Here is a 21,524-nt window from a genome sequence, read left to right as displayed (position 1 = left end):
GTGGATATAGATACTTTTGTACCTGTTTCCTTCAGCATCTTCATGAAGTCCTTTGCTGTTGTTCTGGGATTGATTTGCACTTTTCTCACCAAAGTACGTTCATCTCTAGGAGACAGAACGCATTTCCTTCCTGAGCGGTATCATGGCTGCACGGTCCCATGGTGTTTATACTTGCGTATTATTGTTTGTACAGATGAACGTGGTACCTTCAGGCATTTAGAAATTGCTCCCAAGGATGAACCAGACTTGTGGAGGTCTACAATTTTTTTTCTGAGGTCTTGGCTGATTTCTTTAGATTTTCCCGTGATGTCAAGCAAAGAGGCACTGAGTTTGAAGGTAGGCCTTGAAATACATCCACAGGTACACCTCCAATTGACTCAAATTATGTCAATTAGCCTATCAGAAGCTTCTAGAGCCATTTTCTGGAATTTTCCAAGCTGTTTAAAGGCACAGTCAACTTAGTGTATGTTAACTTCTGATCCACTGGAATTGTGATACAGTGAATTATAAGTGAAAAAATCTGTCTGTAAACAATTGTTGAAAAAAATACTTGTGTCATGCACAAAGTAGATGTCCTAACCGACTTGCCAAAACTATAGTTTGTTAACAAGACATTTGTGGAGTGGTTGAAAAACGAGTTTTAATGACTCCAACCTAAGTATATGTAAACTTCCAACTTCAACTGTATATACATTGGCTGCATTCCAAACACTTAACAGACACACCCTCAACCCACAAATTAGGTGGACATCTCTGATGACATATCATGACGTCTGATGAGTATACACTTAATTAAAATCTAATTCAAATAAAATGTTATTGGTCAAATGCACATGGTTAGCAGATGTTAATGTAGCAAAATGCTTGTGCTTCTAGTTCTGACAGTGCAGTAATATCTAACAAGTAATCTAACAATTCCCCAACAACTACCTAATACACGCATATCTAAAGGGATGGAATAAGAATATGTACATATAAATATATGGATGAGCGATGGCCGAGCGGCATAGGCATGGTGCAATAGATGGTATAAGGTACAGTATATACATATGAGATGAGTAATGTAAGATGTGTTAACATTATTAAAGTGGCATTGTTTAAAGTGACTAGTGATCCATTTATTAAAGTGGCTGATGATGTGAGTCTATGTAGGCAGCAGCCTCTCTGAGTTAGTGATTGCTGTTTAGCAGTCTGATGGCCTTGAGATCGAAGCTGTTTTTGAGTCTCTCGGTCCTAGCTTTGAAGCACCTGTACTGACTTCACCTTCTGGATGGTAGTGGGGTGAACAGGTGTAATGGATGTGAAATGGCTAGCTAGTTAGCGGTGCGCGCTAGTGGCGTTTCAATCGGTGACGTCACTTGCTCTGAGACCTTGAAGTAGTGGTTCCCCTTGCTCTGCAAGGGCCGCGGCTTTTGTGGAGCGATGGGTAACGATGCTTCAAGGGTGACTGTTGTTGATGTGTGCAGAGGGTCCCTGGTTCGCGCCCGGGTATGGGCGAGGGGACGGTATAAAGTTATACTGTTACATTGATGCTGTTGACCTGGATCACTGGTTGCTGCGGAAAAGGAGGAGGTCAATAGGGGGGTGAGTGTAACAGATGTGAAACGGCTAGCTAGTTAGCGGTGGTGCGCGCTAAATAGCGTTTCAATCGGTGACGTCACTTGCTCTGAGACCTTGAAGTAGTGGTTCCCCCTGCTCTGCAAGGGCCGTGGCTTTTGTGGAGCATTGGGTAACGATGCTTTGTGGGTGACTGTTGTTGATGTGTGCAGAGGGTCCCTGGTTCGCGCACGGGTATGGGCGAGGGGACGGTCTAAAGTTATACTGTTACACAGGCAGTGGCTCGGGTGGTTGTTGTCCTTGATGATCTTTTTGGCCTTCGTGACATCGGGTACTGTAGGTGTCTTGGAGGGCAGGTAGTTTGCCCCCGGTGATGTGTTGTGCAGACCGCACCACTCTCTGGACAGCCTTGCAGTTGCCATACCAGGCATTGATACAACCCAACAGGATGCTCTCGATTGTGCATCTGTAAAAGTTTGTCAGGGTTTTAGGTGACAAGCCAAATTTATTCCGCCTCCTGAGGTTGATGAGGCGTTGTTGCGCCTTCTTCACCACACTCTGTGTGGGTGGACCATTTCAGTTTGTCTGTGATGTGTATGCTGAAGAACTTAAAACTTTCTACCTTTCCACAGCCTACAGGGAGGAGGTGAAGGCATTTGGAGTGTGGTATCAGGAAAACCACCTCTCACTCAACATCAACAAAACAAAGGAGATGAACGTGGACTAAAGGAAACAGCAGAGGGAGCACCCCCTCTGGGACAGAGGGGGGTGCTCCCTCTGCTGAGCACACACCCTTGTGGGGCCCCAGTGTTGAGGGTCAGCGAAGTGGAGATGTTGTTTCCTACCTTCACCACCTGGGGGCGTCCAGTCAGAAAGTCCAGGACCCTATTGCACAGGGCTGGGTTGAGACCCAGGGCCTCCAGCTTAATGATAAGCTTGGAGGGTACTATGGTGTTGAATGCTGAGCTGTTGTCAATTAACAGCATTCTTACATAGGTATTCCTCTTGTCCAGATGGGATAGGGCAGTGTGATGGCGATTGCATCATCTTTGGACCTGTTGCAGCAGTATTCAAACTGAAGTGGGTCTAGTGTGGCAGGTAAGGTGGAGGTGATATGATCATTGACTAGTCTCTCAAAGCACTTCATGATGACAGAAGTGAGTGCTACAGGGCGGTAGTCATTTAGTTCAGTTATCTTTGCCTTCTTGGGTACAAGAACAATGGTGGCCATCTTGAAGCATGTGGGGACAGCAGACTGGGATAGGGAGCGATTGAATATGTCCGTAAACACTCCAGCCAGCTGGTCTGCACATGCCCTGAGGATGCAGCTAGGGATGCCGTCTGGGCCAGCAGCCTTGCGAGGGTTAACACGTTTAAATGTCTCACTCACGTTGGCCACAGAGAGGGTGGGGGCGCAGTCCTTGTTAGCGGGCTGCGATGGTGGCACTGCATTATCCTCAAAGCGGGCAAAGGTGTTTTGTTTGTCTGGAAGCGAGACGTCGGTGTCCGTAACGTGGCTGGTTTTCTTTTTGTAGTCTGTGATTTCCTGTAGACCCTGCCATGTATTGGAATAAATGACCAAACTATAAAACTAGCTAGCTACCTGACAGGAGTGCTAGTTAGATACGTTAGCTTACTAGGTACATTAATAGCTTTATGTCGGTTGTTTTTAAACTCAACTTCAAGATTTCCACCAAGGACGTTGCCTTTCCGATCATCACTCTCGCTTAGGCAAGGGACATTTAAGGTACACTCGGATGTGACAATGTAAAATGTAATTTGAGGGTTTTAGGGCCAATGCCTGCGTTTCAAACTCAAAGTAGACAGCCCTTAAACCCTCAGCCCTTGGGGGAATCCCCGCGGACATATTTGTCATCAGTACAAAATATATTTTTATTTGATTGAACTCTTATTTTACCATGGAGAGTTGACTGAGAACACATTCTCATTTACAGTAACGACCTGGGGAATAGTTACAGGGGAGAGGATGGGGAATGAATGACCCAATTGTAAACTGGGGATGATTATGTGACCATGATTAGCAAGCAAGGGAAGTTTGCAACGTAAGCCCCTCAGCCCTAATTTTTAATAGAGTTTGCGAGTGTACAATTATGTTCACTTCGGGGCCTGAAACGCGCCATAATTAAATTTGCGATGATTGTACATCCCCTAAAAAAATTCTGCCAAAACGTAAAACCTCAACGTCAATATGGAGTCAACATACAAGTGTAAGTAAAAACGAATGTAAATAAGTTAGAAATTGTGCTATTAATGCACCAACACGTCTCATAAAAGTAATTAGGTTTTTGTTTGGTTAGCTTTTGGAAATTGTAGAAATAAACCATTGTCCTTCTTCAGAAGTAGCTAGGCAGGCTAACTTTATTTAGCTAATTAATTTGCTATCTATCATACATTATACGCATATTAATAATTATTTAGTTAATATAGGTAGACATGCAATCATAATTGACTGTAGCGTATATAATCGCGGGATGAACGAGTGACACATTTCCTGGCAAGGGCGGTCCATTTAAAAATCATTCCTTCCTCCATCGCCCCTTACCCTGCAAGTGTATACTCGTCAGATGTTATGTAACGTCACTAGAAGTGTCCACTTAATTTGAGGGTTGAGGGGATTGGGTGTGTCATTTAAGTGTTTGGAATGCTGCCATTGTTTCTCGTTTCTGTTGTTCTCGGTCAGTTTTTCACTTCTTAACCACGTCCGTCAACAATCACCCACAACGAAGATGGCGGCTTGCAGGGAGACGAGACGTAACTGGACAATTCACTGTGCATTTGCTGTGTTTATCTTGTTAGAACAATTTCCTCTCAACTGTATTTCGGCACCGCTGGAACCCGAAAACGGTATGTTTAATATTCACCATGAAGTTGCCATGGAATATTTATGTTTAGTTTTATGTTGGGAGTATTACAACTCGAACTACACCTATATTTTATCTGAAGAAACATAAAATAACATTAAAGTAAAAAAAAAAAAATCACCACATGAATTTAGTTTCAAAGTTAAAATACTTAAAATAAATATAAGGTCAGGGGTTACAATTGTACAAACCTATGATAGCATTGTAAGAATAGTGTTTTTTGGTTGACTAATTCTAGAGATGATTAAATATTGGATTTCAAGTAAAACTATATTGCATTTGGGGACAAATTTCATATACAATTTACGAGAGAATTAAGAAATTAAGGACGAATTCAGTCGTAATATGTTATTATTCAAATGAAACATCTTTCATTGTAAATACATGGGTCTTATTAATGAAATTAAAACTGTAAATACTTAACTCGCTCCAAATTAACTGGAGTCACACTCATAAATGTGTATAATAGTTTCCCCTTTATCACATAAAAGGCATGTCCTCTTAAGTCCATGAATTTAGACAAGTTAAGTTATTGCAAGGGTATATTTTGTGCAAGATTTAAAGTTCATTTATTTTACTTGATTTGATATAGAACATTTGAGGGAGCAACCAAGCTTTCTTCCATTCAATTTCAGTATATGCATTCTAGAAGAATTTCACTCTAGGAGAGAGATTGTTTTTGGAGTTAAAAGTAATCTTAAGAATGTGTTATTACATTTATTATCCAGCAGGGGGCAACCTAACAAATTGTGCATCTATCTTGACATGTTCTCTGAAACACAGATGAGATTTCATTGAGTATGTCCTCAAGGTATTGCTTTGCATGTAGAATTAAATTATTTATTATGTACTGGTAGTTATGTTTCTAACTTTCTATAAGAGTATATTTCATCCTTTATCAATTAAATCAAGGACAAATATAACATTTCTTTCAAACCACTTAGGTAAGAACATGGACTTGTATTTAACAACAATATCTTTGTTGTTCCACAGAAGTGCCTTGTGTGGGGAGAAGTTGTGAACATAATATAGTTTCCAGGCTGAAAGGGCTTGTTCATGAAATGTGGACAGTTTGATGGATCATTTTGCTGGAGAATAGTTGCACTTCCACAAATTGAAGACCACCCAATTTCATAAAAATATGACAGGGAATGAAGTACCATATACATTCAGAGCTTTTTATACATTTATCCTTTTTATCCAGTTTACTTGAAAGGTATTGTTATCAATTAAATCTAGCACTTCAAGCCCACCATCAGCTCTTTAGTTGGATATTAGACTTAAGTTTTTTTTGTTAAAAAAAAAAAAAGTCTAGGGAAGTTTCATTGATATCCTTGCTGGTTTGATCAGCTCCAAATAGCGATAGAGCAGGGTAGACAACGTCAGACCCTCTGCTTTGGACAATAAAACCCTTCCAATAATAGAGGTCACGCAGGAACCAGTTATTAAAGAGGGAGTTCGTTTTCTTTATTCTCTGAGAGAATTTGAGATGTTGATGGAAAATATGGTTTTTCGCCATGTGCACCCCTAAATATTTCACATTCTTTCACTGGAATATTCAACAGAATGGTAATTTGAGTTATGTATGGATAATATTTCGCATTTATTGAAGTTAAGATCCAGAGCAGAAGAGAATGATTTTATAATAAGTGCAATAGCAACTTGATCCTTGTCTTTTAGAAACAGAGCTGTATTGTCTGCTAATTTAGATTTGTATTTATTTTCCAAATATTGAAATACCCTTTTAATTCAGGGTTGTTTAAAATGCTAGTAGATAGTAATTCTACAACTAAAAGGAATAAGAAAGCTGAAATAGGGCAACCCTGGCATACACTATGTTGAATATGAAATATCTTAGATGTTTTACAGCCCCGAAACCAGAAGTGTACAACGTATGTTTTAGGAATTTGTGTTCAATTGTATCAAATGTTTACAAAATTTGAGGAATAAAATAATAGCCTTTGAGTCAATTGAATCAGCGTAATCAAGTCTAAAGCTAACCTAATGTTACAGCTGATCTGGCGACCTTTCATGAAACCTGTTTGGGTTTCATTAATGAGGTGGTTTTGGCCCATTTAAGTCTATTAGCATATGCAAATGTTTATAATATGTATTTAATAATTTAATAGGTCTCAAATGATCTATGGAAAAGGGGATCTTTATCAGGTTTTGGTATTAAGGAAATAACCCCTTGTTTCATGGTAGTAATCATCGCCGCTAGACATTCTAGGAACATGTTGAATACTGGTCCCTCTAAATGTCCCCAACAGTGTAAATAATATTCCACAGAAAGACCATCTGTTCCAGGTGCTTTGCCCTTCTTCATAGATTTAAGAGCATCTCTAATCTCTACTATGGAAAACTAATCTTCACATATGGACCTGAACTCATCAGAAATAATTGGAAGATGATCATGGACATGTTCCATAAAATGTTCACATTCTATTAAAATGAGATGTATACAGATTTTCATAGAAAGAATACACAAAGCTAGAGATGATCTTGGGGGTCTTTACACAAGGTATATTTAATGTAGAAAGAGATTCTCTCCTAGTTCCTTTTTTCAAGAGCAAAAAAATAGCTTTTTTTTCTAACCCTCAACCCATTTTTTTTTAGCTCTTTAGCTATAACTCAATGTACATTTGATCTGTTTCTTCCTCTGCTGTAAGGGTATCCCTTTCTAAAAGAACATGTCATTTATTAACTGTAATGGTGATGTCTTACTTTTGAATTTAAATATTTCTCAATTACTTTCAGGCTTTGGTTCTAAATCATTTGAATTGAACAAGTTTATGGTCAAGTTCTTTATGCTGTGTTAAAAACTGGACAATTTAGGAGTTAATTATTATGTTTCCGGAATCCTCGAATGCCATTTGATTTTTCAGAACATTCTAACTTCAATAGTATCATTTTATGATCAGTCAAAGGAACATGTTTGACTTCTTGTACATACTGTACAAGTGGGGGAGAAATGAAACGGAAACTTTCTGGATCTGACCATCATTGACCTATTACACCAGGTGTATTCATTTAAGTTTGTGTTAAAGAAGCGCCATGGTTCAACCACTGTCAGTTTACTGCAAAATGAGGTGGTGTTACTATTCTGAGATCTTTGAGCTAGTCTAGGTGGAAATCTATCTAAAGAGTTATGAGGTGTTTCATTAAGTCTCCAGCTATTATAAGCCATGTATTTGTAGACTTGTTTTGCAGCTCAGTAAGCTTATCAGCAAGATCCAAAAAGAAAGTCTTATTTGAGGTGTGAGAATCAAATAACATTTTATTGGTCACATACACACATTTAGCAGATGTTATTGTGGGTGTCGCAAAATGCTTGTTCCTAGCTCCAACAGTGCAGTAATATCTAACAATTGTACACAATAAAACGCGCATTATTTAGATTGGAGATGAATATCTTCCATATTTGGACACGACTTTGAAATATCACCTCTAAACTTATGAAACAATATCATAGTGCCAGCTGAGTAGTTAGACCCCTGACTAATAAGCAGTATTTCCCCATTGTGATTTCCAAAAACTAGAATCTGAATCGCAGGAGTGAGTCTCCTGGAGTAGAATGGAATCTACATTTAGTGTTTTGTAAACCCCTGGCGTTTGGAGATACAATATTTAGTGCATTGAATTCAAAACGTTGCCTAACCTGACAAAAATAGGAAAACAATTACATTGTAGTGATATGAATAACTAGTTGAACTACTAAGCTGGGTAGCTAGTAAGGAAACCTGCGTTTATAGAGAACTGGATTACCCTAAACCGAGGTAGTTGTGATCAATCCGATGAACCCGTATTCACATTTGCCAACCTGGTGATATAAAACAGGGTGAATATAAAAATAACAATCGACTTATTACGAGTAGTTTAGCTAATTCAACATTTTCAGTTGACTTAGAAAGAATAGGACGACATAGATTAAGTCAATGTAGCTATATACCTGAGCACAGTGTTTTCAAAACATTCAGTACACATGACATTCACTTGACGTCCTGGCAATCGATCTTCTTTCCATCAAATGCAGAAGGGCTGCTGAAAGATGCTCTCTTCCCTTCTTCTCTTGCATTTTTTACCACTGGGCAACGTTTTCCCCTTGCAGCAGCATCTTCTGGAGTGAGAGCCTCTGATGCGTAGTTTGTTCTCCATGAGAAGCCTGGACTCCTTGGCTTCTTTCTGACAACATTGTAGATTCTTGTTGTGAACCGCATGATGGTTGTCTGCGGAGATCCGTCATCCCTTCACTTTCCCAGGCAGTGCACCACGTTGATGATGTCCGGGAGCTTGTCTGGAATCCTGGGTGCTACTTTGCTGAGGATGTCGATTAAAACGCTCTGTATGTTCTTCCCGTCTTCTTCTCACACCCCATGCAGTTTAAGGTTCCATCTCCGGCTGTGACGCTGGACTTCCATGACATTCTGTCGCAGCTGGAGATTTCACCTATTGCAGTTTCTGTATTTCAGCTTCCATTGTCAGTATTTTTTTTGCTGTGGGTTGACACCTGATTTGAGGAGTTGCTGCACAGTGGCTGAGAGTGACTCCATTGATTTGAAAATAGTCTGTCTTTTCAATGATGGCCAGTTTCTCAAAGATGGCCAGTTTCTCAAAGATGGCCAGTTTCTCAAAGATGGCCTTAAGAATGTCAGGGTTGGCAGAACAATTTGACTGCCCTGTATTTGGTAGGAGGGCTCTTACTCTGCGTCGGTGGCAGTGGTGAAAATAAGGATTCTTTTGCCATGAGTTCTGGAAGGTCTTCATGTGGGCTGCATGCTTTCGTTTCACTGCTAGCATCTGAGGGGGCAAACTACCTAACCTCCAAGACAGCTACAGCACCCGATGTCACGAAGGCCAAAAAGATAATCAAGGACAACAACCACCCGAGCCACTGCCTATTCACCCCGCTACCATACAGAAGGTGAGGTCAGTACAGGTGCATCAAAGCTAGGATAGAGAGACTCAATAACAGCTTCGATCTCAAGTCCATCAGACTGCTAAACCGCAATCACTAACTCAGAGAGGCTGCTGCCTACATAGACTCATATCACTGTCCACTTTAATAAATGGACCACTAGTCACTTTAATAATAACATATCTTACATTACTCATCTCATATGTGTATATACTGTACCCTATACCATTTATTGCACCTTGCCTATGCTGCTTGGCCATCCATATATTTACATATTCTTATTCCATCCCTTGAGTCTTGTGTAAGGTAGTTGTTGGGGAATTGTTAGATTACTTGTTAGATATTACTGCACTGTCAGACCTAGAAGCACAAGAATTTCGCTCCACTCGCATTAACATCTGTATGTCACCAATAAAATTTGATTTGAGGTGATAAGCATCTGTTCAGCTATGCCTTGCCTTTTTCAGTTTCTTCTGCCCATGTAGTAGTGTGATCTCCGTGTTTTCCAATCACCTTCTGTTACTTCATATAAGTAATCATTGATTATTGATCATAATCTTCCTAGTTTATTGGGACATACGTTCAAATACACCCGATCAAAGTGATGCCATTTTGGGCCATATCCACTCGGGCCTCTTTCAAGAGCTCTGAACATCACTGACGTCATGATCATTACATCTGTATTAGAGGTGCATGGGTAAAATCACTGGGAAGCCAAGGCAGTAAAAAAGCCATAGTACAACCTATGTTGTGATATTTGCATGTTTGCTAAATAACTTAGTTCATACGCCACCGTGATACCCAAAAGGATGTGACAACAAAGACAAGTCACACAGTGGTGGAATAAATTAAAGTTTTTTGTTTTATCACAAAACCCGAGAGCAACATCTGACAGGTGACGTCCACAAAGTAAGTATTGCATGTAACAAACAGTTATTTGGCCTGCAGCATGGTCAAGCAAGTTATTTTCGACAATTTACTAAACAACTACTGATTTAGAATCATGGCGTTATGTCAAGTCAGCACAAAGACAACAGGAGCAATGCGTCTGCTATTCCAGCACCATTTCAACTTAAACATGATCAGATCAACAAGGCTATATATGCTTACTTTAATACACTGAAAAAATGTAAAGATATAAACAATTTAGTCCAATGTTGCTAAATATCATGTGGCTGTCCAAGGTACTGTGCTAGGACAACCCACAGTTGCGCTAAGCTTGCATCAATCAATCAAATGCTACTGCATCAACATGTCATACTCTTGTTCCAGACAGCATCGGATACAAAGACTACACATACTGAGACAGAGGGGTGCTGTTTCCCTCGCTCGCATGATTTCTCTGGTTATAGTCAGCCACTTCCGAATTGACAGAAAATGAAGGAAACACATATTTGGGGAAGCCTGACTTCCCCTTGGCATCCATGAATACACAACACTGGACTTTAGTTATCTTCAGGTTAGAAATCAGCTGTAGAAAGATGCCAGTTTCCAATTTGGAGTTCTGATTTGGATAACTGTTAAATTATTTTTCATAGTCTGTGCTCGTCTCCCCCCCTTTAACATCAATTATCTAAACACAATGTTTTTACATATGTTGTAGCTTGGACCCTAATGTACATAATCTGAGGTTTATATGAGTTGTGCCCACCATTGGTTAACACAGCGTACTCTTGAATACAGGGTGTCATTTCAAAAGTAGAAATAAAATGCAGAGACTATTCCTTCAGACCACTGCAATTTAGTTGGTACACGTTAAATGGAACATTTTCAATTACTACCACACGGATGACCGTTAAATGAAAGTTTCTTTCTATTATTTGAATCCATTTCTTATGGCATATTGAAAGTGTAATTTAAAGGTAGACTCAGCGAAATGACGTTGCCATGAGCAGCACTGCAGATAATCCGATAAGCGAGATGCAAGACTCGGCAGATTGCGGAATGTGCACACAAACAATGTCTCTGCTGTAACAAAGAAGTTTGATCTTGACGTCTAGCCATTAATCTAGAAAGTTAGCAAACCAAATGCATAGCTGGAGCCCTGAGCTGGATATAGTTTATTTGACATCTTAGATTTGTTATATTTAACTTATAGCTAATAAGCAGTGCCGTAGCATGCAGCTCCTGCGAGGCGGGGGTGTCCCCAAACCGCACCCAAAAAACAAAATTGAAAATCATACTGTCGGTATTTCGAAATAGATCCTTTATACCGTATAACGGGGTATCGCCCAAGCCTAGTTCATGGTTATTTTCAACCTCTCCTTGTCCCAGTCTTTAATCTCCACATGTCTTCATTCCTGTTCCCAAGAACTCTAATGCTTCATGCCACACTGACTACTGGCCTTTATCACTCACATCTATAATCATTAAGTGATTTTTGAAAGGTTGGTTATGGCACACATCAACTCCATCATCCCAGACATCCTAGAACCCCTCCAATTTGCATCCCGATCCATCGACAATGCAATCTCAATTGCACTCCACACTGCCCTCATCCACCTAGATAAGAGGAATACCTATGTGACAATCCCAGGTAGCCGATAGCACCTTAATTGAAGAGGACAGGCTCCGAATAATGGCTGGAATGGAATAAAATTGAGCATGCCCCCATCCACACCGAAGGGGCTGCGGTGGAGTGTGTCAAGAGCTTCAAGTTCCTCGGTGTCAAATCACTAATGCGCACAGTTGTGAAGGTGGAAAAGGTTTGGTGTGGGTCCTCAATCACTGATGTTCTACAGCTGCACCATTTGAGAGCATCTTGACTTGCTTCATCACTGCTTATTATGGCAACAGCACCGCCCTCGATTGCGTGGTGCGGACAGCCCAGTACATTATTGGGGCCGAATTCCCTCCCATCCAGGACCTCTAAATCAGGTGGCGTGAAAGCAAGTCCCGGAATTTTTTTTATACTCCAGCCACAGACTGTTCTCTTTGCTTCCGCACAGCAAGTGGTACCGGTGGATCAAGTCTGGGACCAACCTGTTCCTGAGCAGCTTCTATCCCAAAGTCATTAGACTGCTAAATAGCTAACAAAATGTCTACATGGACTGAGTTGACCATTTATTTTTGCACCGTCTCTATGCACACTCACCGGACTCTACACTGACACCACACACAACATGCACACATTTATACTGACTGCACACACACTCCCGTACAATCAACATATGTTGCTGATACTCTGTTTATCATATCCTGATGCTTAGTCACCTTACCCCTATACATATCTACCTTTATCACTCCAGTATCCCTGCACATTGTAAATATGGTATTGGCACTGACCCTGTATATAGGCTAGCTTACTTCTCGTGTTCTTATTTCCTTTTTCTCATGTGTTTTTGTTCTACCTTTTTTATTTTTAGTGCTACATTGATATTGATTACTGCATTGTTGGGTTTCGAACTAGCAAGAAAGGGATTTCACTGTACTTGTGCACGTGCCATTAACTTGAATCCCAGCTACAGAGAGGTAGTTGGCTAGCTAGTAGCACAATGGATTAGTGTTTAGAATAGTCACTATAGATTACTCTCTTCGGTGTTGGCGAGCTAGCCTGTGTGCGCCTTGAGGGTCCTGGACTCTAATTTCAGGTGTGAGAAAAAGAGAGACTGTCTGACCAGGTGTCCCTCACCATATATCTGAAATAATAATAAGCATCCGTGTCAGTGAAATAGTGTCATTACACAAGGCTAGACATTTCCAACACGGAAATTTCAACAAGGGTATGTATGACCTTATCTAAGACAGGCCTATAGTTAGTTTTCTAAGTTTCTTAAATTTTTTTGTTGGGGGGTTGGGGGTTCTGTCTGCACATGATTTTAATGTCTGTTTGACCTGACAATGCTGTATTAGAGATTGTTATAAAGCTTGTCTTCATGGGAATACTTATATATATATATATATATATATTTAACTAGGCAAATCAGTTAAGAACAAATTCTTATTTACAATGACAGCCGCCCTATAGAACTCCCAATTACGGCCAGTTGTGACGTAACCTGGGAACGAACCAGGGTATGAAGTGATGCCTCTAGCGCTGCAATGCAGTGCCTTAGACCGTTGCGCCACTCAGGAGGCCAGGAATACTTTCCCAATAGCTTCCTTATTGCCTTCTAAAAGTGACTTACAAAAATCATATTTTGAGGAGAGATCACATTTTGCTAACATCTCTGGCCTTATCGTCTCATATAGCCAGTCTATGTTCCCTTTGTGTGCCGTAGCCAAACTGTTCAGAGTTCCTCTTAGGAGCATTGCTTGATGCCTCATTCAGGGAAACCATGTGGCCTGTTTTTACAGGCATCAAAATTGACATTGCATGCTATCCATAAGTGTTCTTCTCTGTGAGAAATCTAACCATTCCCAACAGTAGCCCATACACTGTGTGTGGAGATGCTGGGATTGCCCCAGAGTTTCTTGAGTTACAGAAAGAAAGGTGCCATCTGAGGTGTCGTCCTACGCCGTATTAGAGATTGTTATAAAGCTTGTCCTCATGGGAATACTTAAATATATATATATATATATATATATAACTAGGCAAATCAGTTAAGAACAAATGCTTATTTACAATAACGTCCTACGCCGACCGGTGTTTAACGTGTGAGGAGAACAGTAGTTCTGATGTAGACGTAGGAGAGATTGATGAGACATTGCAAGAGGGAAGAAATCGTTAGACTTGGGAACATTTCAGTAGACAACATGTTGCGTATTATTGGGATGTCCCTCCCTTTACAAAGCCTGACGGAGGATACTTTCCAGTCATTTACTATTTAGAGGGTGTGTTTAGTTGCAAATGAATGTGTAAGGCGATCGTTGCGACAAAGGTCTCCCTTTTTATTAAATATTTATGCTGGCAGTAGCCTCAGGAATGAATACTCCCTTCATGGGGACCGCTAACTTAGGGGCTCAATTCCTCCGACTTTCCACACCCAGCCAGCTTAACCCTCAGCTTGGACGACGCCTAGAAAAGTCCCAGGAGTAAAAAAAAACATGTTGACTCTAGTTGAATCGTGTCATTGATTGAGATGGAAGGTGCTAGAACAAACATCCCCCTCATTAGAAGCCCAACTGAACATCTTGTACACTTGACCTGCATATAAATTAAGCTGGTATTTACTGTACTTGCTGTACACTGCACATTTATACAGTGAGAAATGTATACTGAAACTTGGAGGGTAAAGAAACTAACGGTAAGTTATCTCATGCAAAGTGATGGCGCAATGACAACCATTGCAGGTCAGACACAGAATGATAAGATGTGTGTCGTGTAAAATTTGATTAGGCCTATTTCACCTGTCTACATTGTTCCAAATGTGATTGTTTTCAATTCCCATTTCTCTCATTTCCAGATTCAGTTGAGGTTCAACCACCTCTGAATCCAGGAGTTGTTGGTTTGGATCACTCCTTGCCTTTGGCAACCGCCAGCAAGGGTGCAGCAACAGCCGACAGCACTGGTACAACAGACAGCAAGGCAGACACCGTAACCAATGACAAAGCTAGAACATCTATCGATGTTGATAAAACAGCAGTCATTAAGGCTGTAACATCAGACCTAAAGGATGCTGCTGCTACACCCAATGAGAGTGCTACGCCTATCAAAGACGCTACCACACCCATCAAGGATGCTACCACACCTTTAGAAGATGCTACCACACCCATCAAGGATGCTACCACACCTTTAGAAGACGCTACCACACCCATCAAGGATGCTACCACACTCATCAATGATGCACCCATTGATGGCGTTACAACATATGTCGCACTGGCCACCAAAGGGGAGGTTATAGCTGTATCCCCTGCCATTATTAATAGAACAACTGTTGGCAAGGAAGCAGGACGGACTACTCAAGAACTACTTCCCAATCCCACTGATGCAGATGCTGCTGCCACCTTTACCATGGCTGCAGATCCAGCCATCAGCACCATCACATTCAAGCCCACCCTGGAGAAACCAAGCTCTGCCTCCAACACCAAGCTTGTCAGTCACATGAACCCTACAGAGGATGATCAAGAGGACAATCTAGAGTCCCAGGCAGAGACTGACGTGTACGACAGAGAAAATGACGACGACATCGATGACGGCGACTATGACCTGGGGCCAGCAGTTAAGGCTCCTCTGAACTTCAACGACGAGGAGGACGACATCATGGTGGACGCAGACAATGAACCGGTGGTGCTCAGACCAGCAGAGAATGCTGGGAAGATAGACGTGCGTATGAAGGACACCAACATCTACACCATCCAGGATGAGGACTCGCACTTCTTCTTCCACTTGGTCATCCTGGCCTTCCTGGTGGCCATCGTATACATCACCTACCACAACAAGAGGAAGGTAAGCAGAGGAAGAATACTGTATAAGTCCATTCAAGACAGTTGTATTCTGCTGTACTGAACCTCATCTTCAACAAAAATTTAAATGCAACATTTTAAGATTTTACTGTGTTACAGTTCGTAAGGAATTCATTAGACCCTGAACTATGGATTTCACATGACTGGGAATACACATTTATCTGTTGGTCATAGATACCTTAAATAAAAAGGGTAGGGGTGTGGATCAGAAAACCAGTCAGTATTTGGTGTGACCACCATTTGCCTCATGCAGTGCAACATCTCCTTCACACAGAGTTGATCAGGCTGTTGATTGTGGCCTATGGAATGTTGGCCCACTCCTCTTCAATGGCTGTGCCAAGTTGCTGGATATTAGTGTGAACTGGTACACGCTGTCGTACACTTCAATCCAGAGCATCTCAAACATGCTCATTGGGTGACATGTCTGAGTATGTGGGCCATGGAAGATCTGGGACATTTTCAGTTGCCAGGACTATTGTACATACCGTGCAACATGTACTGAGTTTTGTCCTCATCAATCTACACACAATACCCCATAATGACAAATCAAAACCAGATTTAGACATTTTGCAAATGTGATATTTCAGTAAAAAAATATACATTTACATACATATTCAGACCCTTTACTCAGTACTTTGTTGAAGCACCTTTGGCAGCGATTGCAGCCTCAATTCTTCTTGGGTATGACACCACAAGCTTGGCTCACCTGTATTTGGGGAGTTTCTGCAGATCCTCTCAGGTTGGATGGGGAGCGTCGCTGCACAGCTATTTTCATGTCTCTCCAGAAATGTTTGATCCGGTTTAAGTCTGGGCTCTGGCTGGGCCACTCAAGGACATTCGGAGACTTTTCCTGAAGTCACTCCTGCGTTGTCTTGGCTGTGTGCTTAGGGTAGTTTTCCTGTTGGAAGGTGAACACCCCAGTCTGAGGTCCTGAGTGCTCTAGAGCAGGTTTTCATCAAGGACCTCTCTGTACTTTGCTCTGTTCATCTTGGAGGCCACTGAACTTGGGAACCTTCAATGCTGCAGTAATGTTTTGGTACCCTTCCCCAGCTCTACGGACACTTCCTTTGACCTCACGGCTTGGTTTTTGCTCTGACATGCACTGTCAACTGTGGGACCTTATATAGACGGTGTATGTGCCTTTCCAAAACATGTCCAATCATTTGAATTGATCCCAGGTGGACTCCAATCAAATTGTAGAAACATCTCAAGGATGATCAATGGAAACAGGATGCACCTGAGCTCAGATTTGAGTCTTATAGCAAAGAGTCTGAATATTTCTGTATTATTATTTTATATTTAACAAACCATTTCTAAAAACCTGTTTTCACTTTCTCATTATGGGGTATTGTGTGTAGATTGAGGACGAAATTGTATTTAATACATTTTAGAATATTTTAGAATATGTAACGTAACAATGTGGAAAAAGTCAAGGGGTCTGAATACTTTCTGAATGCACTGTAGAAAATGCACATTAGGTTGGAGAGGCTAAAGCAGTGGGTAGCCACTTTGCTTAACCTGCAAAACGGCAGAGATGTAAGGAGAAGCACTGTATCTGTAGTAGGAAGGACCAAGCATGACTATTCTAAAACATATTTGGGTTGGTTTTCTTCAATTAGGCTTTGTCTTGAAATGGTCACTACACACACATTCCCACACGTATGATGATTTATGTAGCCTCCTTTTGCACTTAGGCTTTTTGAGAGACTTCATTAACCTAATGGGTAGACAAGCTACATTTTTAGTGTGGGGAATCCCCATTCACATCTCTTTTTGTGTTTCTTTGAACATCATCCTGATAGCGCTTAGTGCAGTTACTTTTTGGTCTGTATGTATGAAGCATTCTAGAGTAGTTCTAATTTAGGATCATTTTTCCCTTTTCAGAGTATGATTACATGGATAGAGAGGGCCTGAGCCTAGATCAGCTCTGCAACTCAGACGCTTTATGAATACTGGTTCAGGTTACCATTTTAAAAAGGTTAAAGGTCAATTTGAATATCCCCCTCTCTCCAGATCTTCCTCCTGGCCCAGAGTCGGCGCTGGAGGGACGGCCTGTGCTCTCGCAACAATGTGGAGTACCATCGGCTGGACCAGAATGTCAACGACGCCATGCCTTCCCTCAAGATGACTCAAGATTACATTTTCTGAGCAGAGAAGGAAGGCGAAAAGACTGACCTGAATTGAACAAACCTGTTTCCGGCTGCATTGTTGAAATGCTTGCTTGCCCACAAGCTTACCCCACTTCCTCTTGTTTCAGGATAATCCTGGACAGGAGGGAGTTTGATGGTACTTCATCTCTGTAATCGATAACCTACACGTTTTCAATGTTCATCCGCGTACATTGGAAATATTACTTTGTTTTGTTAACCATACTCTTGAGTTTTGAAATGATTTATTTGGGTGACAATTACACTGGTCTATATGAAAAACATTCCACCATGTTTAAGCCTTACTGTCCTTAATATAGTTTTGCTCTCCTTTTTTTTGTAGATTACACACACAGAAAATTTGGATGTATAGATTGTCAGAATCAATATCAAGATAAATATGTTGTGATACTTTGCTTGTTAGTAACTAGTTTGCCTAGCAATGAAGGAAGGCTATTTGTAGTTATTAGCCACAAAGCATTTGTAGTTGTAGAAGTTAATATTGTAGGGATACAGTATACTACACCAGTGTTTACCAAATCCTGTCCTTCAGTACCCCCCCCCCCAAAAAACATATTTTTGTTGTGGCCCCGGACAAGCACACCTGGTTTCTACTTGTCAACTAATCAAGCCATTGACAAGATGAATCAGGTGGGGTGGGGTGGGGTGGGGGGGGGGTACTGGAGGACTGGAGTTGGAAAACTATACTTCAATTATAGACCTTAATAAATAAAAAATGCAGATTTTTTTTTTTTTAAAGCAATACTGACAATTATTTACGTTGTGGTTCTTTCTTACGCTAAATCCATCCTCACTTGACTTTTGTAGACATGCGTGAACACACCACATTGATGTGGTGGCAGTTATTGATATGGTGGCAGTTATTCCTTGCCCAGATTGCTATACACTTATCCCAGGACTGGTCGTCCTTTCTATTTGTTCGGTCGTTCATTCTTCTCTTTATCAGAAATCTGCACTCTTCATGTGGCCTAATGTGCATGTAAAGCACCACTTGGACACCGATTACCTTAGATCAATCAGCTCTCTGTCCCTGCTCTGGGGGCATGTGCATCCCAAATGGCACCCTATTCCTTATGTAGTGCACTACTTTTGACCAGGGCCCTATGGCTTTGGTCAAAAGTAGTGCACTGTGTAGGGAAAGGGTTACCATTTGGGACGTAGCCTCAGTCTGGAGGAAACGATAACCACCGTTGCTCACTCGTCATTACCTTAACGAGCCTTCAGTTGTAATGCCATTATCCTGTGACATGAATCCAGAATTATCAATTCTCATGCACTTGTCAATCGCTGTTAAATTTCCACTGTCTTTTCAGTACAGAGAAGAAGCATTAGCCTGAGTGCCAGTCTGTTTATGCTAACGTGGCAACTTGTCACTCATTGTCATGAGGAGCATGTTTGCCTTAACAATGAGCGATGGCATTGGAAAGGGCGCAAAGGCTGCGTCAACACAAGCAGCCCAATTCGGATATTTTTTCCACTAATTGGTCTTTACACCAATTACATCAGATCTTTTTCAGAGCTGATCTGATTTGTCAAAAGGCCAATTTGAGATGGAGATGTCATGCATGGAACAGATACGGTGTTGTGTAGCTTTCATATAGCATGTGGTGTACGAACACTGCTTTTGCAATCAACTGTAGAGATTCTATAAAGCACAATTGTATATGGGTCCCTTTTTGTCTCTTGGTAATGCTTCATTTGCTACTAAATAAATGTTAATCTGTTTCTAATTGAATTTCTCCACAGCAGGTTGTAAGAGTCATCAAAAAGTTAGTTGTATTCATCGTGAAGAGAAATGAATGCTTTTTATTTTTACATTTGAGTCATTTAGCAGACGATCTCACCCACATTGAAAGCTCCATGCTCTACTAACTGAGCCACACGGGAATTCATGTATGTGGAAATGAGCCTGTCATGACCACATGACTTTACAGTAACTGCTGAATCATTCCATTGCTAAAGTTGTCTTGCATGATGACAGAAATATACTTTGCTCTGAGTTATACGAGTCGTATCTTTGTTCGTTGATTTATGCCAGCTCCCTAGTGAGTAATCCTGAATCCTAAGCGGTGTCAATGGCAGGGGTGGGAAATTCCAGTCCTCGGGGCGAGATTGGTGTCACACCTGACTCCAATAATCACCTAATCATGATCTTCAGTTTAGAATGCAATTTGATTAAGCAGCTGTGTTTGGTAGGCATGTGTGACACCAATCGGGCCCTCCAGGACTGGAGTTGCCCACCCCTGGTCAATGGCATTGTGACCTTTCATGGTTCTGCATGGGGCTGCAGTTAGCCTATTGGTTAGAGCATGTCAAACTCATTCCATGGAGGGCCTACTGTTTGCAGGTTTTTGCTTCTCCCTTGTGCTTGATTGATGAATTAAGGTCACTGATTAGTAAGGAACTCCCCTCACCTGGTTGTCTGTTTTAAATGAAAGGAAAAAACTCAAATCTGCAGCCATGGCCCTGCATGGAATGAGTTTGACACCCCTGTGTTAGAGCGGTGGGTTAGTAACTGAAAGGTTGCTGGATGAGTACCTGAGCCGACAAGGTGAAAACTGTATGTGCCCATGAGCAAGGCAACTTCAGTAACCCTAATTTGCTCCAGGGGTCCCTTACTACTATGGCTGATCCTGTAAAACAACACACTGGATGTGTGCAGTGAAATGTATGTGATGATAAAACATACTCAAACATTTTTTATTAACTGAATGATGACATTACTGAGAGAGCTTGATATGAGTTGGGTCCTGTGGGTAGGTCTTGAGGGAGGTAAAGGGCCTGTTCTATAGATAGACATAAGGCTGCAGTTGGTCACATCACCACTGGATGGCAGTAGAGGCACAACTCAGTGATGAGCAGACTGTAAACAGCAACTACGCTTGAGAACATTCAGAAGGGCACTTCTGGGAAGCTTCCAACTTAAGTAAAAGAAAATAACTTGGTAACTGTTTTAGCTTGAATGGATATGCCTATCATCCTAAAACCTGGCAAGCACAGAGTAGGCTAATTAATAACCATGTAAGTAAGTAAGTAGAACGTACTTAATTATTTACATGGTTGATTTCATGAACCCCCAATGCTGTCAATTGAAGTGAAACCAAAGATTCCATTGCTTCACAAAAGCACATGATAGTGGGTAAATAAAAAAACAAATTGGCAAAGCGTTGACAGTATGTAAACCCAAATCTGCAGTGATATTGATAACATGGGATGCCAAGGTCATGCAGGATGGTTGATTAAGGCTGATATTGGGCATTTTTGTTTTGTTATTTTGGTCTGCAGTCGGTAGGTGGGTGTTTCACCTACGGGGGGGGGGGGGGGGCTCCCCATGCTGATAGGTCAATATATGGACTGGAAACCGGGGGGCAAGCCTCCCTCCGCAGATAGATAAAACAACTGGAATACAGCCAATGCTTATCAAAGCACACATATCAGATGTATATGTTTTGGCTGTTGCTTTATCTTCACAGGGAGGTCAAGGTGTGCCTCATTGACAAGCTAGCTAGGTGTCAGGGCCTGCTGGAGGAAGGTTGCTGTTGTAGGCAATAGTTAGGATATATTATATTTTCATAGGTGCTGTGTTTCTGGATGCAGGCCCTGTCCAGGAACATGAGGAAAACACAAAGAACAATGATTTGAGGGCCAGTCCGCAAC

At 41.3% G+C, this 21,524-nt stretch overlaps 1 protein-coding gene across 1 annotated transcript; it reads left to right on the top strand.

Annotated features, from left to right (window-relative positions):
- The first annotated feature begins 3,238 nt into the window (after positions 1–3,238).
- LOC139418036 (trans-Golgi network integral membrane protein 1-like) lies at positions 3,239–21,203 on the top strand. Its single transcript, XM_071167138.1, has 4 exons — positions 3,239–3,304; positions 4,259–4,422; positions 14,700–15,682; positions 17,713–21,203. Exons 2-4 carry the CDS (start codon positions 4,305–4,307, stop codon positions 17,845–17,847), a joined length of 1,236 nt encoding a protein of 411 aa, XP_071023239.1. The 5' UTR covers positions 3,239–3,304; positions 4,259–4,304; the 3' UTR covers positions 17,848–21,203.
- Positions 21,204–21,524: the final 321 nt, after the last annotated feature.

The sequence above is a fragment of the Oncorhynchus clarkii genome, chromosome 10 (assembly GCF_045791955.1).
Source record: "Oncorhynchus clarkii lewisi isolate Uvic-CL-2024 chromosome 10, UVic_Ocla_1.0, whole genome shotgun sequence".
In the NCBI taxonomy this organism is placed as follows: domain Eukaryota; kingdom Metazoa; phylum Chordata; class Actinopteri; order Salmoniformes; family Salmonidae; genus Oncorhynchus; species Oncorhynchus clarkii.
This window is presented reverse-complemented; position numbering and strand designations above follow the sequence as displayed.

What these genes read in the sequence shown, in the direction of transcription:
- LOC139418036 (XM_071167138.1), top strand. Translation starts at nt 4,305, where the DNA reads ATGGCGGCTTGCAGGGAGACGAGACGTAACTGGACAATTCACTGTGCA. An exon ending in ACCGCTGGAACCCGAAAACG is followed by an intron (nt 4,423 to 14,699) that starts GTATGTTTAATA and finishes TCTCATTTCCAG; the next exon opens with ATTCAGTTGAGGTTCAACCA. An exon ending in CCTACCACAACAAGAGGAAG is followed by an intron (nt 15,683 to 17,712) that starts GTAAGCAGAGGA and finishes CCCTCTCTCCAG; the next exon opens with ATCTTCCTCCTGGCCCAGAG.